Source organism: Prosopis cineraria, unplaced genomic scaffold (genome assembly GCF_029017545.1).
Source record: "Prosopis cineraria cultivar Desert tree isolate PC_DT_omini unplaced genomic scaffold, ASM2901754v1 PC15, whole genome shotgun sequence".
NCBI classification, from domain to species: domain Eukaryota; kingdom Viridiplantae; phylum Streptophyta; class Magnoliopsida; order Fabales; family Fabaceae; genus Prosopis; species Prosopis cineraria.
In genome coordinates, this window is record NW_026555346.1 from 1,613,179 (window position 1) to 1,633,573 (window position 20,395).

General features: G+C 34.0%; 2 protein-coding genes across 2 annotated transcripts; both read right to left on the bottom strand.

Moving 5' to 3' along the window:
- Positions 1–2,661: 2,661 nt before the first annotated feature.
- LOC129294197 (uncharacterized) lies at positions 2,662–6,141 on the bottom strand. The gene is made up of 2 exons (XM_054932383.1): positions 5,959–6,141; positions 2,662–3,131 (listed from the first exon to the last, which is right to left on the bottom strand). The coding sequence occupies exons 1-2, from the start codon at positions 6,079–6,081 to the stop codon at positions 3,036–3,038; spliced, it is 219 nt and encodes a 72-aa protein (XP_054788358.1). The 5' UTR covers positions 6,082–6,141; the 3' UTR covers positions 2,662–3,035.
- A 10,575-nt stretch (positions 6,142–16,716) lies between these two features.
- LOC129294533 (uncharacterized) lies at positions 16,717–18,221 on the bottom strand. Its single transcript, XM_054932957.1, has 2 exons — positions 17,251–18,221; positions 16,717–17,174 (listed from the first exon to the last, which is right to left on the bottom strand). The coding sequence occupies exons 1-2, from the start codon at positions 17,987–17,989 to the stop codon at positions 16,717–16,719; spliced, it is 1,197 nt and encodes a 398-aa protein (XP_054788932.1). The 5' UTR covers positions 17,990–18,221.
- Positions 18,222–20,395: the final 2,174 nt, after the last annotated feature.

A 20,395-nucleotide genomic window follows, 5' to 3' on the forward strand; every position in this document is an offset into this window, starting at 1 on the left:
TTTCTTGGGGAGGGGACAATTGCTTGTGACATGAAATACAAGAATTGAAATTGGCTCCTGCATTGGGTATCATTGTCAACACGTTCCAATATTATTGCTGTAATATCAGTAAACCACCTCCCCCCCCCCCAAAAAAAAAAAAAAAATAGGGAGCTCCGTAGTACTTACTGGCTTCGGCTTTACACTTCCCAATCATGCGTCTTGAGATATCTACTCTCACAATCAGGTGTGAAAAAAAAATGCATTTTCTTTGTCCCCCGTCCCACGGGGCTGGATACGTCCCAAGCCGAAGTAGACGGCCAAGCACAGGTTAAATTGGCATGTAGAAGCAAGAAATTTGATTAAATATAGGGCCCATTTGATACACAATATTAAAGATAAGAATTGGGATTGAACTAGGGCAATTTCACCTTTTACATATTTGACAAGTCATCAATACTTAGAATTGCTTGGTGCCACTTAGGTGAAAATAATGAAACCCACCACATCTTAGCATTATTTAGTCTTATCAAAATTAATCTTAGGATTGAAACCTTCGTGACTAAAATACCCTCTTCAAGAATGCCTAGATTCGACACGTCGTCTTCTCTATCACCTCATTTGCTCATACTCCAGTGACGGCTTCATCCCTTGCCGGCGACGACTTGACCCCTTGCCAGCAAGCAAGCAACAAATTACTGGGCAGGTTGAAATCTTGTGGAGAATTGATGCAGAAGAGAACCCAAAATGGAAGGTTCAAAACAAAATGAGATACTAAAGCTGGAGCAGAAGCTGCAACCTTCGCCAGTGAAGCAGAATCCCACCACTTCAACCCTACAGAGACTGCCACTCTCTTGCTCCTACATAAATTGAAGGCTTGTTTGTTCTTCCGCTAGATACTTAGAGAAACGGAGGAAAGATTGAAATTGCAAGGCAAAATACAATATTATATTCGTTTTTCATCAGGAAACAGCTTGAATGTGAACAACATTGTGATTGGTGATGGTGGTGGCGACAAGAAGGGGAAGAACTGAAGAAGATTGAGCAAATGAGAGTTAGGGTTACATTTTTTTTGATAATTTGAAGGAAATATTATGATCTTTTCATAATTTATAATTAATTTTAAAATAAAATAAAGATAAATGTTGCCTTCAATTATTATTTCATATCAAACATAATTTTAAAATTTTATTTTACTTTTAATTCTAGTTCCAATCTTAATTTCAATTCTAATGCATTTTAATTTAAGCTTGTGCATCAAATAAGACTATAAGTTATAGAACGAGATTATAGGTATTTTAGTAAAAGGAGATAAAATTATAGGTAGTCTCGTGTTTTGGTTGATTCAATCTCAATGGCCTTAGCTTAGGCCTACCACCGCCAAGGAAACAAGCACTTGCCAATTCTATTCATTGCATTTCATTTGGTTACTTTATGCTTCGTTGCTTTCCTTCTTCATTTCCGTGTTAGTTCCTGATTCGAGACGTAGGCACACCTTACGCCCAATAGATATAGATCGCCATTTTTATCTTCCAGGGCCACCCTTCGTGCCCACCAACTTTTCGTTCTTTTTCTCGTTCCTGTGTAAATGCATTTAATCCTTCCCATTTCTATCCATACACTGTTCCACATTTTTCCATTGTTCCTGCATTATTGAATTTATTTATGACCTTTTTTTTAAAATTAAAAGACGATTCCCACCAGATAGGTTCGTATTCTATCCAATTATCTTGGACAATAAAAATCCTCTTATCCATCAAGAAACCATCAAACCAAACGATCATGAGACTTCAAGACATATAGAACGACATGCTATTGCCGTTTTTTTAAATAAAGACACATCTTTTTATATAAAACATTTTTATAAACATAGGAAGGGTACATTTCCACCAATCCTCCGGCCCGTTTGGCGTCCATTGAAAAAAAATTGATTATGAAAAAAATTATTAATATGATTAGTTTTAAATACAATTGTTTATGTTATTACCTATAATTGATTTATAACATTGGCTTTAAGTAGAATTGAAAAGTAAAATTAAAAAACAAGTAAATTATGATTTAATAAAAATATATCCAAACACTCTATTACATATCAAAATCAATCATGAGTTTAAAATCATTATTTTTTTAAAATTATTCATACACTCATTATATATGTCAAAATCAATTATAAATAAAAAATAATAATTTTTTTAAAAATATCCAAACACCTCTCACCAAAATCATGATTATCTCATAATTATTATTACTTGCTTTTCAATTCCCTCAATTTTTCAAAAAATCATATAAACTCTATTTTTCAAATTATGATTTTGGCTGGCATATGTAGAAGTTTTGGATATTTTAAAAAACTTATGGTTTTGAATTGATGATTGATTTTAACATGTACAATAGATATTTGAATAATTTTAGGAAAGCAAGGTTTTGACATCATATTTAACATTTAACACGAGAGTTTAAATATAATTTTACAACAGCATGATTTTGGTCCCTAAATTTGATAATATAAGCTATCCAAACAGGCAGCTCAATTCATCCGCCATTGCAAGTCTTAATTCCGCTCCCATACAATTTTTTTTTTAACCAAAAATGTGCATTTAATCATTGTCTCTCTTCCATTAAGCTGGAATTTTTCAGAATCAATTGTAACGTGTAGATAAATGTAATCATAAACTAAGGATGTTTGTCAAAAAATCGATTCAGTACTCGAACACAACCGTTGTTACATACAGAAATTACTACGAATTAACATACGCGTTGAAAACCATCAAGTTCCCTCAGGCCACAAAAAGAGGAGAAGGAAAAGAAAGATACCGAGAGCACGAAACTACACGGTCAAAACACAATCCCGAAAATTGTTCCAAATATCGAGTTACAGAATGAATCCTACTCTTCCCGTGAACGATGATATATCTCAAGTAACATAAGAAAGAGTTACATTGTACTTATTCCGGATGAGATGAAAACAGTAAGAAACCAGTTTGCATAATGAGTCCATCCAGTGTAGCTTCGACAACAATCAACTACAATATACGACTTTAACTTTGTTAACACAGCTATTCTGATGCTCCCATAGGCTCCGAAGCATCAGTGTGTTTCAAATTTTCAAGGGAAGAAATTCGTCGGTCTAGTGAGTCATGGACACCCTTCATCTGGAAATAAAAAGAAGAAAGTTACTAATATCTGACGCTGCAACGCTAGTGGATAGAAGAGGCTAACAAGCATGATGCTAAATCAATACATACGCGACGCCTTCCTTGCAGGAATAAAAGGAAGTAGGGAGGAAAATGAACCGATTTAATAAAATATTTATCAAAATCCAAGAAGTAGTAAGGGATAGACATGAAAAAGGGTATTTGGAGTTTTGGACAGAATACTACTACTACAAGCCTAATTCACATTAAACGCAGAGGAGGTAGAATTAAGTTCCCCATCATCCTGAACACCACCCCTTAAGTTCCATTAGACATGTCAATGTACACAAATGGACCGTGAGGAGTATTTACATCAGAGAATCATACTGTTCTCACACACCTTTTGACTGGAGTAGCAGAACGTATCAGACTCTGACTCAATAATTCTAAGATTTAGGGGTTCTTCTTCACTAAGAGCTTCTTCAAATACAAAGATTCAATCAACTTACTTTTGTTCTCGCTGCTCAATGCATTCTTTATTAAAACCCTGCTATGCGTGCAAGGATAGGTATATGACAGGAATTATTCATATCTCCATAGTTCTGCCATTGTAATGTGATCTAGTACAAATGCAATTTAATAATCTGTATCAGCTACTAGCTCTGAAGCCTGAATATCCCCAAAGAAATTATAAGAAAACGTATGGCTACAGCATGACTTTGGAGAATATATGTTCATCAGATAGGACTTGAGGAGGCATCTAGGTAGTTTTGCTTGATGATATGAAAAGAAAATCCCAAATATTTGAGATCAAATATTGTTTTACTCTCAAAATTATAAACCAACTGCATTTTTATTTTAGAAAATTAAGAAAAAGACAATTAGAGACATCAGGAAGAACATGGCATTATGACAAAATGGAAGATTGCCAAGATTTCAAACATTATCCCCGCTCTTACCCACAAAAATGGATCCCAATCCTAAACAAATTTGAAATCAACTTAGTCAAAGGTGAGAAGCACCCTTCAAGGTGCTAGACTTGTGAAATATTGAAATGCCTTAGACAAAAGGTGCTAGAAAGGCAAGCGTAAATTGAAGCCCCCATGCAAAAAATAAAATTTTAGAAATAAATTTTGATACACTCCGTCAGATCATTTTGTCTTTTCTTCTTTTACAATTACATTACCAATTTTGCTTTTGGGCCAACGGTCCCCCTCCTATATCAACATTTATAATGGTTCGTAACATATATTGCTTTATGTTTTTTTTTTTATAAATGGCAGAAAAACTAATGGCCTTAATAATACTTGATTGAACATTACTGTTTTACCATACTATAAAGGTTGGACAGGAATGTCGAAGTTCTGTTCACAAGAGTAAGTTGCTAAAAGACACATGAGCTTCCATGGAAAGGAGCAAAAGGCAAGAACCTTTTGGAGCTTCAATGAAGTGCTATAGGTGTATGGTGCCTAGCCTCAGTGTTTAAGGCATTGAGGCTAGAATCTTTAACTACAATTGTTGAAATCAAACAAGATGGCATTAGGATTACAATTTTGATTGTCCAGTTGTCTGATAAAGTCTAGCCAATCCTACAATCTTACACCTAAATCCTAATGTGCAGGGATATCATCACTTAATAGACCTAAGTGTTATTTAAATGTATGCTATTTTGTGACTCTTGCAACTTATGATTCGTTAATTTCTTAGGAGTATTTGATAATACTAGGCTTATTTATCATGTTGGTTATACGGGGGTAGGATCTTACAATCCTCAGTCAGTACTACAATCTTATCTTTCTGATCTCTTAGCCGATCCTATGTTAGTAACATCTCAATATTGACAACACTGATAAAAGGACACCATAAGTTATGGCGTCGTCATCTCCTATCACATCCCTAACTATGGCTAAAATTTGCTTGTACCATCACAAGGTTGCTTATCACCATCCTGAGTAAGGCGCTTACCACCCATAACAAGGAACATGGAAATAATATACCAAAATGACTATATTAAATATATCGTCCAATCAAAAGCCATAAGTAGAAATCTAGTTTCTTCTGCTCGTCAAAGGCTATATGATTAAACCATTATCTAAGGCTAGTCAACATTGAAGAAAGCCATAAACCAACAAATGTAAGTATTACAAAGTTACAATGAACAAATATCCACAATATTTACAATCCACGTGAATAGGTCTAACAATTATCAGGAAAACAAGTAATAAGATGCAGAAAAATGTAGTCTGACTTCATGTCATCGTCAATCAAACAGTCAAAAATTCCATCTAATAACCCAATCTGACGTTCTCAATCGTGAAAATCAACATGAACATGCCTAGCGATTATTGTGAAATCAAGCATGAAGATGTAAACAAAAGTATTCGGACTTTGTGCCATATCGATCAAAATGAAAACAAATCAACGTAACATCTCAATTTGAAGAAATAAAAATCCACCCTTCCATTTACTAGGGCTGGAAGAATATTAAGATGGGTCTAAAACGGCAGGCATTCTACCAACAAATGGCTATGATAGCCACATAAATATCCCAGGCCGATCGCAATATCCTTGCATCAGTTCCAAATCAATCTTGATAAATCAACAGATATCATCTTACCAGCTTGATTCTCCGCATACAAACCAAAGCAAAACAAGAAAATCTAATAAACGCCGGCAATAAGGAATGGACATTGCGAACGAAATCACACATCTTAAATGCACCATAGACAACGCATTATTACTAAGAGATACCCAACTCCAGAGGAATACAAGGAAATACCCTAATGCAAAGGACAAATAATTGATGATGTTTTTGATCGGGGGGAGAGAGGAGGAGGGAAGGCACCTGTTGAGTGAAGGATTCCTGCGCAATCTTGTAATCCCTGTGAAGGATGTAAAGACCAGCAAATGACGCCGATGCGGCGCCCGTGAAGAAGGACGCCAATCTCACTCTCAACACATAACCCATTGAGAGCCCCGTCCTTCCCCAATCTTGTTTTCCCCTTCTGTTTCTAGTTTGCAAAGCTATTTCGAACAGTGCCAAACGACACCGTCTTCGGGTAGACATGCGCGCAGGAAAATGAAGCAACTTGGAGGCACACCGCATATCCGATATAATTACGTCATTCATCTGCCTAATTTCATGAAATTGATAATTATAATTAAAAAATTAATGGTTGACTCTCTATAATTAAATTAAACAGTTATACCTTATTTAATTTATTAAAAATTTATAATGAATTAATGTGTAAAAATGTCCTGAAATTTTTTTAAAAAGAATATCGAGTATAATTTGAGTAAGCCTGACCCAAACAAATTAAATTATATAAAAACCTAACATGACTTTTTTTAAGCTTTGAATCACCTGAACACTAAATTACAATACTTTCTTTTATTTTCACATTACAGCAATATAGCATCAAAATGACAATTTTTTTTCAAATCATAAAGTCAACTAACAATATCCATCAAACAAGAACCAAACTCCAAGTGTCTGCAAAAAGAAACAAGGTAATGGGGGATGGGGGACTAGTTGGCAACTAATTGACCAGAGCTATAACAAACGCTCTCAATAGAGCAGAATGTAGCAATTATGCAATTTTCTAATGATGTCGATGAGAGAAGAAGGAGGATGAGGAGGAAAGAAAGAAGAACCACAAAGCTTGAGCACTCAATGGTCAATATAATAGTTGCAAACTTCTTGTTGCTCTCGGTCTAAAAAGAACAAAGCCTAAGCAAAGCACCAAGCAACTAAGCTCTATTCAATTATTTAAATAATGAAGCCTTTTTTTTTTTGTGAACCAATGTAACATCGTAAACTTTAACTCTTGGATTACTAAAGAATTAAGCAAGTTTAAATCATGATAATTGAGTGAATAGATGTGGTATGTAGTTAGAGAGGTCAAATAGGTATAATTGGTTGTGATTTCATCCCTAATTATGAGTTCAAAGTAAAGTCGAGCCATCGAGGCATCAAAAGAAGGAAAAAACATGAAGGAAGTGTCTCTTTTCCTCATGTTGTGTGTAATATCCTAAATTTTAATCCTTATTTTTCACAAATTAATGGTTTGATAAACTATTTTAATAATTTTAAACTCTTATAGTAGTAAAAAAATAATTATAAAAATATTTCACAAATAGTCTACCATAATAAAAAGGGTCTATCATGGTAAAAAGATTCAAACATAATAAATTTACTTTATCATAATAATTAAGAAAAGCAATTATTAAATACTTCAAGTGTACACCCCTATTATAATTTGAAAGCCATTGTCAATTGAGTAACATTTCACAAACCATGTTTTTACGATGGATACCCGACTCAGGCCCTAAATTATATTTTTTCAAATATTGGTTACCACAAAAAACTATCACATAGGAGCATACTTGACCAAAAGTTTACTTTACAAATAGGCCATGAGAAACAAACAAAATTCTTTTGACATATAAAGTACAATAATAAATAAAGTCTAGATGCTCAATATATATATATATATATCTATTTTAGGTTAGCATGATATATATCATTAATGAAAATAAAGAGGATGAATTAAAAAATGGTGTTTCATACACCGAATTATGCCTCAAGTACTTCTCCGGCCAAACTCGCTCCTGAAAAATTAATAATTACAGGGAATGAGACTTAGAAGTCTCAATAACCAAATATCAATATGTAATGAGGTGAGCGTTCTCTCATCTAGGGCAGAGGAGAAGTTTGACTCAAAACTTGCGGCAAGTTTTAAGGAAAAGTAACTTGTATAAAGGAGAATAAGATTTAGAACTCACAGCAAGTCTCGAGGAAATGCGATTTGGATAGAGGAGAGGACTTGAAAAAATTAAAGAAGATGCATTGAATCTAGGCTATAAAGATCGCCGAACTAAGTAGGTAAGTAGCCATTCTTTAGAATTTTAGAATTTATAGATATGCTCGTTCTGTTTTGTTGTCTTCTTCTCCTAAATTTGTGTCTTCAACTTGATTATGTCCTCTTCATTCTATTCAATCTAATTCCAAGCAAATGGCATCAAGCAATAGGATATCCTCAATGCACAAAATGGTTAGACAGCTGGGTGAAAGATATAGATGTGGTGATGAAGTGATAATTCTTATTGCTTGGGCAAAAGAAAATTTTGATTGAAAGTTTATTGGATGCCCTAATGTGGATTTTTTTTATGGTGTGGGGATGCCCTAATTGGTGTTGGAAGTGATAATGCTTATGCATTATGATTGTTTTGTTTTTTCAGGATGGTTGTGGATGCAATTTTTTTAAGTGGGTAGAAGGTCTTGTAAGCAATCCAATTTCAGAGGAGATCAAGAAGCTTAAGGATGCTAATGTTGATTTGAGAATGAAGATAAAGTTTCTTGAATGGTTTATATACATGGTGCAATTATAGTTGCTTTTATAGTATGGAAAGTCTATTAATGGTGTGGCAATTATAATGTTATGTATGGCCAGATCTTTGTCACACAATTTTTCTTGGGCAAAGATCAATGGCATAGTTAATGTTCTATGTTTGGCATAATTTCACTACAAGAAGCTCTGTTTACTTTTAATATTTCCATTGATGACTGGCACGATTGCATACCTAGCTAGATCAAGTATATCCTGGGTTTGAAAAGAAGAGGTAAAGTAAAAATAATTTATATCAATTTCAATCTCTATTATTGGTTACATACTATTCAAATGCTACCAGTCTTTTACTTTCATATCACTAAATCTCTCTTCACGTAAGTTCTATAATGGTTTTCATTTGATTCTATTATATACTATTACTCAAGCACTTTATATAAGATATGATAGTAACAAATTCTGCAAAAGTAAAAGATACAGAACTAAGTCTTAGCATGTATGTAGTTTAAAAACTTGTCTATTGGCCTAACCGTAAAGAAATACAAAAGAAACTACAAGTCACAAATGAAAGTATAGCAATAGATACATACCACACTTATTGCAGTGGAAAAAATTATCACGACCACCAATTCTATTTCTAATTTCACAGATTACATCTTAAATTAGTTAAAATTAACATAAGTAAGAAAGTAATGGAAAATAGAAAACTAACTTAAACATAGCAAAGTAAACACTTGCAGATTCCACAATTGTCATAATGAAACTATAGTTTCTTCGTCTACATGTATCAGCATCATTGTCAAGAAGTTAAGACTAACAATGTACAATCTAAGTTTTAGTATCATTGTCAACCCTCAACCAAAGAGTTGAGACTCTAAGAACCTAATTATTATAACAATAGTATTATCAAAGTCAAACTACAATTTTGCCATTCAATAATGTTGGCATCTAAGTCAAATTCCATGTACAAAACACACACTAAAATACCATATAAGTCAAATCCCATGTACAAAATATATACCCAAAAAATCTCATATTTTCAGAACTACAACAAATTCACATCTCAATCAAGGTTGACTACTATCAAGAGGAGTTGCATTAATGGACTCGTGTGTAAGATGTTTGCCTCTTTGTACTTTTGATAGGTAGCTTAGTAGGCCTCTTTCTTTTTGCAAGTCTTACAATTATGTCCATACTTCCTACAACTTGAACACTTAAGGCTTGTATTTTCTCTCCTCATCTTTGTTAAAGTTGCATCCTCATCTGCCTTTCTTTTTCATTTCTTTTTTGGCTAGCTAAGACGGTTGTGGTGTATAGAGGGATCAAGAAGGTCTCTGTTAGCTTTTTGCCATATCTTGTCTCTATTGACAGGCTTTATGACAAGAGAGTAACAAGCCACAAAAGCTTACAAACTTAAGTAATAATCCACATACAAATGTGGATCCTCTCTTTTGTTATATATATAAGCAACTGCATATCCGCATCACAAGTATTAATGAAAGTTAAAATAAATTTCACAAAATAGCTTGAATGCAAAGTTTGTTGAAATTACTTGCAAGGAATGCCATTCAATTGCCACCAATTACAACTACACCTTTTATCAGTTAAATTAACCTTAAACTTTTGTGGAAGATATGAAACCTCATATCAATTATTTCCTGCATTTCTAACCATCCACTTTCTTGATTCTTGCACTTCTTTATCCAACCTTTTATGGGGTCTTGGACACACAATGCACTTATCTCGATACTTCTCAACCTTCACATAATTTTCAGCAAATCATCTCATGAGGTATGTTCAGATCCAATCAGGCAAACTTACAATTGGAAGTTCTCTTGCCTCAAACAAATTCCCATTAAATGGCTTTAAAATATTATTGGTAATTGCATAACACTTGCAATATTCTCCAAAACGGGACTTGGTCTAATAAGCAGGAAGAAATCCTATCAAATGATTATGGGCTTCCTTCGAAACTAATATCAACTTATCTATACATTGTTTCCATTCTGCCTCATATGTGGCTTTTATAGCACAAAGGACTAAGCCATAAACTACAGTACCTCCTCCATATTTTGCCTTAATATTTGCATACAAATGTTGTACATGATCGGTGCCTTCAAATAGCATATCAAAAGTAGGAACTAGGCCCTGCACATAATTGATAAATTAGTAGTAACAAGATAGAATTAAAAAAAACAAACAAAGGAATAAACAAATAAATAAATACATGCAGAATATAATACCTTCTATTAGTCAGATATAAATACCCATCTTTTTTCTTAGATACTTTCAATGTCATCAAAGAGACTTTTTTAAAAACCAAGTCCAAGAGTCTCTATTCTCTCTCTCAATCACTGGCCAAGCTAAGGGAAAGTACTGGTCATTAGGATCACGTGCAACAGCCACAAGTAAAATTCCTCCATATGGACCCGTAAAAAAACAACTATCCAATAATAGGTTTGCAACTAACCATGAAACCGAACTTCATAGCACCTATGCACTCATATATTCTCTTAAACATAGGCAACTTATCTATTTGTGGTCTTTCAATCACTAGACAAAAAGTTGTCTCTAAGTTGCACTTCTTAACTTCATTATAATAATCTCTTAGCTTATGATATTGCTCCTTATAATTACCATCACTTATTGATTTTTCCTGTTCCTTACCTTGAATGCCTTCTATAAAGACACATCAATCATATAATGGTACCTTATTGCAGCAATGATGTTGGACAGTTTAATATTTTTATTTGTCCTCATCATGCCAACTATCTTTTCTGAAATTCACTTCTAAGAAGCCATCTTTCCATTAATAGATAGCCTACATGTGTGTTTAGACTAAAATGTCTTCACATATGTCAATTCACTATCAACTTTCTTATAAAAATTAACCATTTGCATTCCGCCTGTTCACACTTAACTCAACACCTTACACTATCATTCTTCATAAATTCCAGCTCATATCCATTAAGTAAAGCACATTCTCTTAGTGCTTCCTTAAATTGAGTAAGTGAAGTGAATTCCATGCTTGATTTGAATTGAAACTCTTTACACATCTATAAAGGATTGTGTTTTTCATACTTAAAGGAAACTTTAGGCATACTCTCATCTTCATCATCACTAGATAGTTGCTCTTCATGAAGTTCATCAGATTCATAATCAGATAACAACCCCAATGTCTCCTCATCTATAACCTATATGTTCCTATCCTCAACTGATTGAGCAGATGGGTCTCTCATAAGTTGTGAGCTACCCATAACTTCATCTAATATATCCACAACACCAACATCAACATGTTGATTAAAGATCACTACCTTCCCCTTCACTACTGTCACCATAATTAGTCTCTAAGTCCATATTATACCTTACAGCAAACTATAAAACTTCAATAATCATTCTAAATAGAAAAATTCATTCAAGCATAGAGCAATTAAAAAGTAAAGCAAGCTAGAAATTAGAAGAAAAGGCATGTAAAAATTGTAGACTAGAGATAAAATTAATGAAACACTAAGGATGATTTTCACAAGGATATTAGATATAGTACTAGGGTCGAGTAAATGAGAGGACATGATCAAGGAATAGAACTCTCAAAATGTAGGGATGATAATGAGTAAATGAATGAGGAAATAAGTAATAATAGGGTCGAATGAGTAAATGAAAGGCATACCGTCAATCGAGTAAATAAGTAGAACTTACTAACATTCACTATTTCGGTGCCAGTGACAAACCTTTTCCAGCATCCTCCAACACTCTTTTCTACCATCCTTGTGGATCTCGGACTCTCACTTCCTCTTTTTCGTGCCCTAGGAATAAGGGCTATAGTTCACCAATAGTTCTTGGCCCTACTTGTTTCTTGTTTTTGTCTGTGCAATATACACATGGATGGGGTCTAATTATTAAATAAATACACATCAACTTTTTCCCTTTTTCCCTACAAAAAATACACATAAATATAATTAACATCGTTAGTGCCACGTCAGTACCCTTCAAAAAGTGTAGGGACTTAAAGTGTAGATAGAATAAACTATAGGGACTTAGATCTATGAAAATAAAATGTAAAAACTAATAGCAAAATGTGCATAAAATGTAGGGATTGAAGTTATGTTTTTCTTATATGAAATTATTATATACTATACGTGACTAAAGAATTTAATTCATACAAATTATTTATAAATGTTATTATATTATATACACTTATTGGAGCAATCATTCACTATTTTAACTTTCTAACATAAATTGTTCAAATTTATTTGCACAAATTACTTGTTATTTGTATAACATAATTGTGAATTAATTTTGTCTTGATGATTTATTCGTGATCTGAATTAACATAAAGAATGCTTATTCAATAATGAAATGATATAGAGTTGAAATCAAGAACTGTAATAAAAAAATGAAAAATTAGTGAAAATGACCTAGTTGAAATCAAAATTGTGCCTAAGGACCAAAATACATTGAAGGACCAAACCTATTATTTTATTCATAAAACAATTTTCTTAAATGATCAAAATTCCCCTCCATGTTAACTAAAAAAGAATCTAGAAAAATTCAGTTGTTAGAGCTCTAGCGACCTTCGGCCAAAGCTCTAATAGTTGATGGCACGCTTGCCAGAGCTTTAGTTGGTAGGTGAAGGGTTGTTAGAAAATGTTGCTAAAAAAATTCAATACCCCTTGATTACATGTAATCATCAAAGATTACATGTAAATTCAATAACTAAAGGGTGTATGGCTTCTAACTTAGGTGCAAGGCTTCTAGATTGTAATATCTAGAGGATTACATGTAAATCATTCTTTAGTTATGCTCATAAATTTCTTCACATATTGGTTTACATGTAATCCATAGCAGATTGCATGTAAATCAAACACACACAGAACACACCCCTATTAATGCCCCTGAATTACATGAAAATGACTACGGATTACATGTAAATCTATATATGAAAAAATTCACGAGCGTGCCTAAGGAATAATTTACATATAATATCTAGCGAATTACATGTAAACCATTGTCAGTGCCCATGAAGTACATGAAATGACTATGAATTATATGGAAATGACTAGGTCAGAAGTTTTACACCCTAAACCAAATCCTTTGCATCCAAGCAATAGCTTTGCACTTAAGCCATACCCAAGAAAATTGTTTTATGAATAAAATAATAGGTTTGGTCCTTCAATGTATTTTGGTCCTTAGGCACAATTTTGATTTCAACTAGGTTATTTTCATGAATTTTTCATTTTTTTATTACAGTTCTTGATGTCTTTATTAACATAAGAAATGTTTATTCAATAATGTTCATTTTCAGCAATGGGAATGAACTTTTGAAGACAAGCATATCATTGCATTTATTTATATTTACAAATTTGCCATTTCCCAGATGTTAACCTCCTTTGCCCGTGTCATTCATCACTTTCTTTCTTTCTTTCTTTTTTTTAATAGGAAGCAGGAAAATTCATTCACCCCAAAAAAGGCACGGTGCAAAGCGAAAAAACAAAGCAAGCAGGGAAACAAGATCAGCTAACCTTAAGACATACAAAAAGCACCCCAAAACTAGCTAAAAAGGGAATGTTGAAAAGACTAAAGTCATTTGGCAAGTTATGAGCCAACTTGAACATATAATCAGCTATCCTATTTTCTTCTCTATACACAAAATTAAATTGAACAAACTAATATCTACATACAAGTTGTCTCATAGGATCAATAATATCATGAAAGGGGTAATAATTATAATTGTTCCTTACGATTAACGAAATATCGCTCACACAATTAAAAAAAAATCCTCCACAGTCAATAAAACCCTTTTGCCAGCAAACACCGAGGCCTTTGAGAATGCCATAGATTTCAAAAATGGTAGCTCGCATGTTACCAATCTTTTGGCTAAAACTTTGAAAGTCCATTCACATTCTTCAAAACTCAGCCACAAATACTTAGGCCATTTTGAAGAGTCGATCCATCAAATTTCAATCTAATTGCATCATTGCTCGTCCTATGTTTTATTCTCACAAATCCCTAGATAATTTGAGTATAAAATTGTTTCATTAAGATTTGATCTGCAGCCACCTTAAAGGCAACATTGTGAGGATCTTCAAGTAAACCTTCCTCGTCCTCCTGAAAAAGAGTGGAGCATCCATGTTTTCAAATATTTCAATAAATATGAGCAAATAACACATTCTAAGATACATTCCTATTGATAGGGTTACCGACATTTGCTTTGATATTCTACACAATCCATTCACGCCTATCAAGGGTGAAGAATTTATCAACCAAATCTACACGCACATACTCTCGCCACTATCATTGGGCATGCTAACAATCCTTGAAGAGGTGTATGGTATCCTCCACATCATTGGAACCGAATGGACATGAACCATTGATATTCAAACGTATGCATTCCAAGTGCAATTGTATGAACTCTATCTTGCACAACAAGCCAAAAAAGCCTTTTCATTTTCTCTGAGATATTCCATCCCCAAATGTTACGCCATATTAGGCTCGTTTGGCATGATGAAAGAATTTTTAATGGAATTAGAATCGAAATTGAAATTAGAATTGGAATCAGAATCGGAATATAATTGAGTTTTAAAAGTGTATTTGGTATGAAGATAGAATTTAATATAATATTAATTTATATAGGTACTTAAAATAGGAAAAGACTAAATTGCCCTTTTTTTTAATTAAAAAGACCTATCTTATTATAAATGGACAAAAAAGATGAGGATAAGGAGTCCACAAATTAAAAAAAATTGAAGTAATTTCATAATCAATATGACGAATTGAATTCTAACATTTTTGTGGAATTAGAATTTGGCCTCAGTTCTTTACTTTCCTTCGTATCTGCAAAAAAAAAAAAAAGAATAAACATTCACAGAATAATTATGGACTCTTTTGTTCTCTATTCATCACTGTCAACATCCCTTGCTTCACTCACTTCATCACCTTCCTCGGCGTCGTCGGCGACCTCCTCTCCGACCACATCACCCCCTCCACATTCTCATTCACTCACTTCGTCACCTTCTTAGCGAGAGAACACAACCATGGATAGCGATGGGGAAAACAACAACCAGATCTGGTTAGAGTTCCATGGCACCGTGGTAAGGCACGAACTAGATCTGGTTCGAGTTCGCGATTTGGATTATGAATCATCATTTGCTTCACTCACTTCGTCACCTTCCTCGGCGCCGTTGGCGACTCCTTATTCCTCGGCACCGTCGGCATGAGCATTTAGTTTGGGTTCGGCGCCGTCGTGATTTGGATTTTGGAGTGTGCCTGAAATCCTTAAGATGCGGCTTGCGTGACTTCGATATTTACAAACCCAAATGGAATCGATGCAGGAATCATGGGATAGCTGGTTCCAGGATCTGGTAATCCTTCAAGTTCAAAATCTGTCAATGCCCAACATCTCACGGCTTCGAACGCCTCTCTTTACGCTCAATGGCTCAAGTCGATTCTATCTTCATGCAAGGAGACAAAGCTTCTTTTGATGATTTGAATTTTGATTACGGAAATTGTTGTAATTTTTAGTTCTTCATATTTGGATTCCAGAAATTGTCGTTATGATTTTTGGTTCTCCAAATCTCATCGTGCTGTTGGTTTTTATAAAATTTCCTCCGGTGAGGAAGAGGCATGGGGAGAGGAGGAAGAAGAGGGCATTTTGGTATTTTAGTACTATAATTACATATATAAATATAAAATAAAAATTATATCATCATTCCACCCTACCAAACATACTGTTTAATCTTATTCCCATTCACATTTACCTTTTCCTATTCTCAACTTATTTTTATTCCATCAAAATAACACGGTAATGATACATTATTATTGGGTCCGTTTGGATTTCAGTTGGGTATAATAGATTATAAAAATAATTGATTAAATATAAATTTTAATTATAATTGATTATATTAGAACGCAATTTGTTTAAATGTTATTTTTCTAAAATTGATTTTAACAGAATTGAAGATGTTTAGATAATTTTTTTAGAATCAATTTTAGATGTTTAAATTACCATAAAGGACATTGTTTTTAAAATTTAAATTATTGATAAATTTGTATCTAATAGTATTAAAGTTGTTACATTTTATTTAAGAAGCAAAATATATTATTTAAACTACATATATAATTAATTAAAAAATTAAATTATATTAATATTAACATTTAAATTTATGTAAATAAATAACTAAATATATCTTACTTAAAATAAATTCAATAAAAGACAAGAAAATTAAATTCTTAAATATAAAACAGTAATTTTACAATAATTAATGAAGATGATCATATACAAGTTGATCCCTAATAATATCACAAATACTAATCATAGATGATGAAAAAGATGTCATGAATGAATATTCATCAACGCCATGGTCTTCTTGATCCTCATAGTCTTGCTGATCTTCCCTCTCATGACGCATAAAATCAGCATCAGAGTTAGAGCGTCTTTTAATGAAATTATGTATCGCCATTGATGCAACAACAATTTGAACTTGTATATCGTAGTCATAGCTAGGCATGTTGCGTAAAATTGCAAACCTTTTCTTCCAAACTCCAAATGTTCTTTCTATTGTGCACCGTAAACTTGAATAAAAATAATTAAAGATTTCGTTATTATTTGCAAATCCAGTTGATCTTCTAAAATCAGGAAGATGGTAGCGTTCCCGTCTATACGGACCAAGATATCCATTTGGTGTTGGATAGCCAGCATCCACCAAATAATATTTACCTTATAAAAAAAAGATTACCATTAGTGCCTGTAAGCTGGAAAGTCTAACACAAATAAATTGAACAAACAAATATACCTGAAGGCGGGTGTGGAAAGTTCATGGATCGAGTTGTCAGGGTATGTTGAAAAATGCGAGCATCATGTGCAGTGCCCTCCCATCCAGCTAAGACAAAAGTAAAGCACATGTCCCAATCACACACAGCCATTACATTTTGTGTAGAGATTCCTTTTCTTCCAATATATTTTGATTTCTCACTAGCAGGGACTACACATGGAATATGTGTGCCATCAATTGCTCCAATGGCATTTTTAAAGAATGGCCAATATCGCTTATCATTTTCTATTTTGTTTGATACATGATGAAAGGACCTGTCTTGTGGTTTGATATATTCCATTGCAAGTTTCGAGCAAGCCATTAAAACTTCATGAAAATGTCTGTGAATAGTCTCTCCTGAATGTTGAAATCTTTCTTGTGCCATCCTATTTCCCAACCCATGTCCAATTGTATTTAAAAAAATTGCAACCATCTCCTGTACTCTCATTCGCCTAGTATCCTTCAATCCATACCATGTCAATTCATTGCATAATTGATGGAACATATGTGGTTCCATTCTAAACATTTCATAGCAACGAACTGGGTGTCCTTCTAAAATTTCATTCACCCACAAATAACCTGTATATTCACTATTTCTTTGTGGCTCTTTGCACAAATGTTTTGTTGCATACAACCTAATGAGAGCACTAACTTTTTGGGCTCTATTGAGCCTTTTTTTAGATGACTCTTCCATATATCTTTTATCTGTAGCCAAACACATAAATAATACGTGCACTTAATTTCAATTATAGATACATCTAAATAAGTCATCTATAGAAATACCAATGACTTTTCCACAACATTGTAATACTTGATTACCACATATAAAAAGTACATAAATAGTTCAAGAGGCTACATAAGTCAAATTCTACAACATAATACAAACATGTTAGACTACTCTTTAAGTAAGATTATATACTCATAATAAGTTTTAAAACTCCAATAATCAACCATTTTTGTAACATTCATATCTCAACTACTCCAAAACACTTTCTTTATCATCCTTTATCGTTAAAAACATCACCCTAGCCTCTCGGGACATAAAGAGTGACATGCATTGTGAAACCCAATGTTTTTCAGTTGCAACTTCTTCCCATTGTTTGACTATAGACATGACTTGGGGAATTGATGTTTCCTTGGCCTGTTGAGATTCTTCCTTTGTTGTCTAAGCTATCACACTCATTGCATTTGCTATTTGACTTGTACTAGGTAACTTGTTCTTCTTTCTACCGTTACTGCTTTCGCCCCTCTTCCTATTACCACTGCCTCCACTTAAGGTTCCTTAAGAAGCATTTAGAACTACTCTATTAAATTCACCGCTTACTCCAATAGTTCCTAAGATCTCATCACTATCTCTTGAACCTTCCTTTAAATTAATACCCTCATTTGCCATATCTGGCTGATACACCTCTTCATCCTCACCTTCATTCTCATTGTAAATGTTAGGCAAAACTCCACTTGAAGGTGCCCATGCTCTCAGTCCATTGGCGATAGTACCTTGGAACAACTCGGTTAATTCATTGGCAAATGGTAATCCTTTATATCTGAATTTCTCGTATAATGGATTTTCTTGCACATAAATTATCAATAATATTACAAATACACAAATAAATAAAATAAATATAAAGCCTCATATAATAACATCTTCTTCTTCCACCAATCATCTAAAGCATCCACAGTATTGTTTACATAACCCCAACCCAATCCTGTCTCACTTGAAACCAACTTATCCCATAGTACCCACTCTTTTTCATATTATCCCACTTATTCTTGAATCGTTGTCTCTCATATTTCTGTCCAGTCTTCTCATTGAAGGTAGAAATTATGTTGAGCCATCTTGCTTTGGTAAAACTATTGCCATTTCTTTGCGATTTTGAGCTTGGTCTAAACAAATGTCAATAAAGAGTCTAGTATTTCTTCGATCCCATGAAGCTTTTGACTTATTGTTACTCATTATACTATATAAAAAACTAACATATTAATTATAGGAATTATAATTAAAATATTACATGACAAAAACTTGGCAATTTTTAGAGGAGCCAAATTCAACAGAGACTCACATAGCAAAAAATTTGACTAAATGACCCCTTATATGCAAAACATATTGTTTGAGAATAAAGCTCCAGTAATCAGTGATCACAAACCAAAACCAACAAAGAGTTCGACTTGGCACAAAATTAACTTTCAACAGCTTTCCCACAATTTGCAAATGTATAACATTTTGACTAAAATTAGGTTTCAATAGCTAAAAAATTAACTTTTAACAGGTCTCCCATTTTCAACACAGAGTTCAACTAGGCACAAAACTAACACAGAAATAGCATGAAAAATCAACTTTCACCCATATTATTATTTGCAAATGTTCAAGAGTTGTAAATGGTTCAAATCACACAAAACTAAGCCAGCAATCGCGAGAACAAATCCATCCGTGTATAGGTCAGAGTGGAGAGGAAAACAAATTTGAGCGACCTTTCTTAAACGTGAGGCTCTATTTCTACACTGTATTGCTAGAAAAACGTGTGCTGTTGCAATGCATCATTTTACTCTGCTGATTAGTACAGTGATAAGGTTTGGATCCGTGCTTTGAAGTCTCTATCTGTGTATATTTCATTTCTTATTTCAAACCTGACTAAGATCGTCCAAAAGAAGGTTAGAGAAGATCATTTACCTCTGAGTCAGACCGACTGAAGAGGACCATGAGCATATCAGCGACGGACGGAGGACCACGAGCATATCAGCGACGGACGGAGGACCACGAGCAGATCAACAACGGACGGCCGACGATGAGCAGATCTCAAAAACAGAGTATAGATAAGGCTTACTACATCCTCGACTATGGCAGGAGATCACCACCACTGGAAGCAACTCGGAGACGACGGATGGAGGAGGAGACGCCACGAGGACCACAGATCTGCACAGAGTTGGCAGACGGCCGAAAGATCCTTGCCTCTGTGAGAACCGACTGTGAGATGGCATACCTATTGGAGGCGGGTAGACGACGGCAGAGCCAGCACGACGGTGAGACGGTGGACGGTGACTAAGTTGGGGATGGCTGGACGACGGTAAAGAGGCGGCACCACCGTAAGGACCGACAGGTGAGACTGAACGAGAGAGGAGATCAGAAATG

What these genes read in the sequence shown, in the direction of transcription:
- LOC129294197 (XM_054932383.1), bottom strand. Translation starts at nt 6,081, where the DNA reads ATGGGTTATGTGTTGAGAGTGAGATTGGCGTCCTTCTTCACGGGCGCC. An exon ending in AGGAATCCTTCACTCAACAG is followed by an intron (nt 3,132 to 5,958) that starts GTGCCTTCCCTC and finishes TTTTATTTCCAG; the next exon opens with ATGAAGGGTGTCCATGACTC.
- LOC129294533 (XM_054932957.1), bottom strand. Translation starts at nt 17,989, where the DNA reads ATGTGTTTGGCTACAGATAAAAGATATATGGAAGAGTCATCTAAAAAA. An exon ending in CTTTCCACACCCGCCTTCAG is followed by an intron (nt 17,175 to 17,250) that starts GTATATTTGTTT and finishes TTTTTTTATAAG; the next exon opens with GTAAATATTATTTGGTGGAT.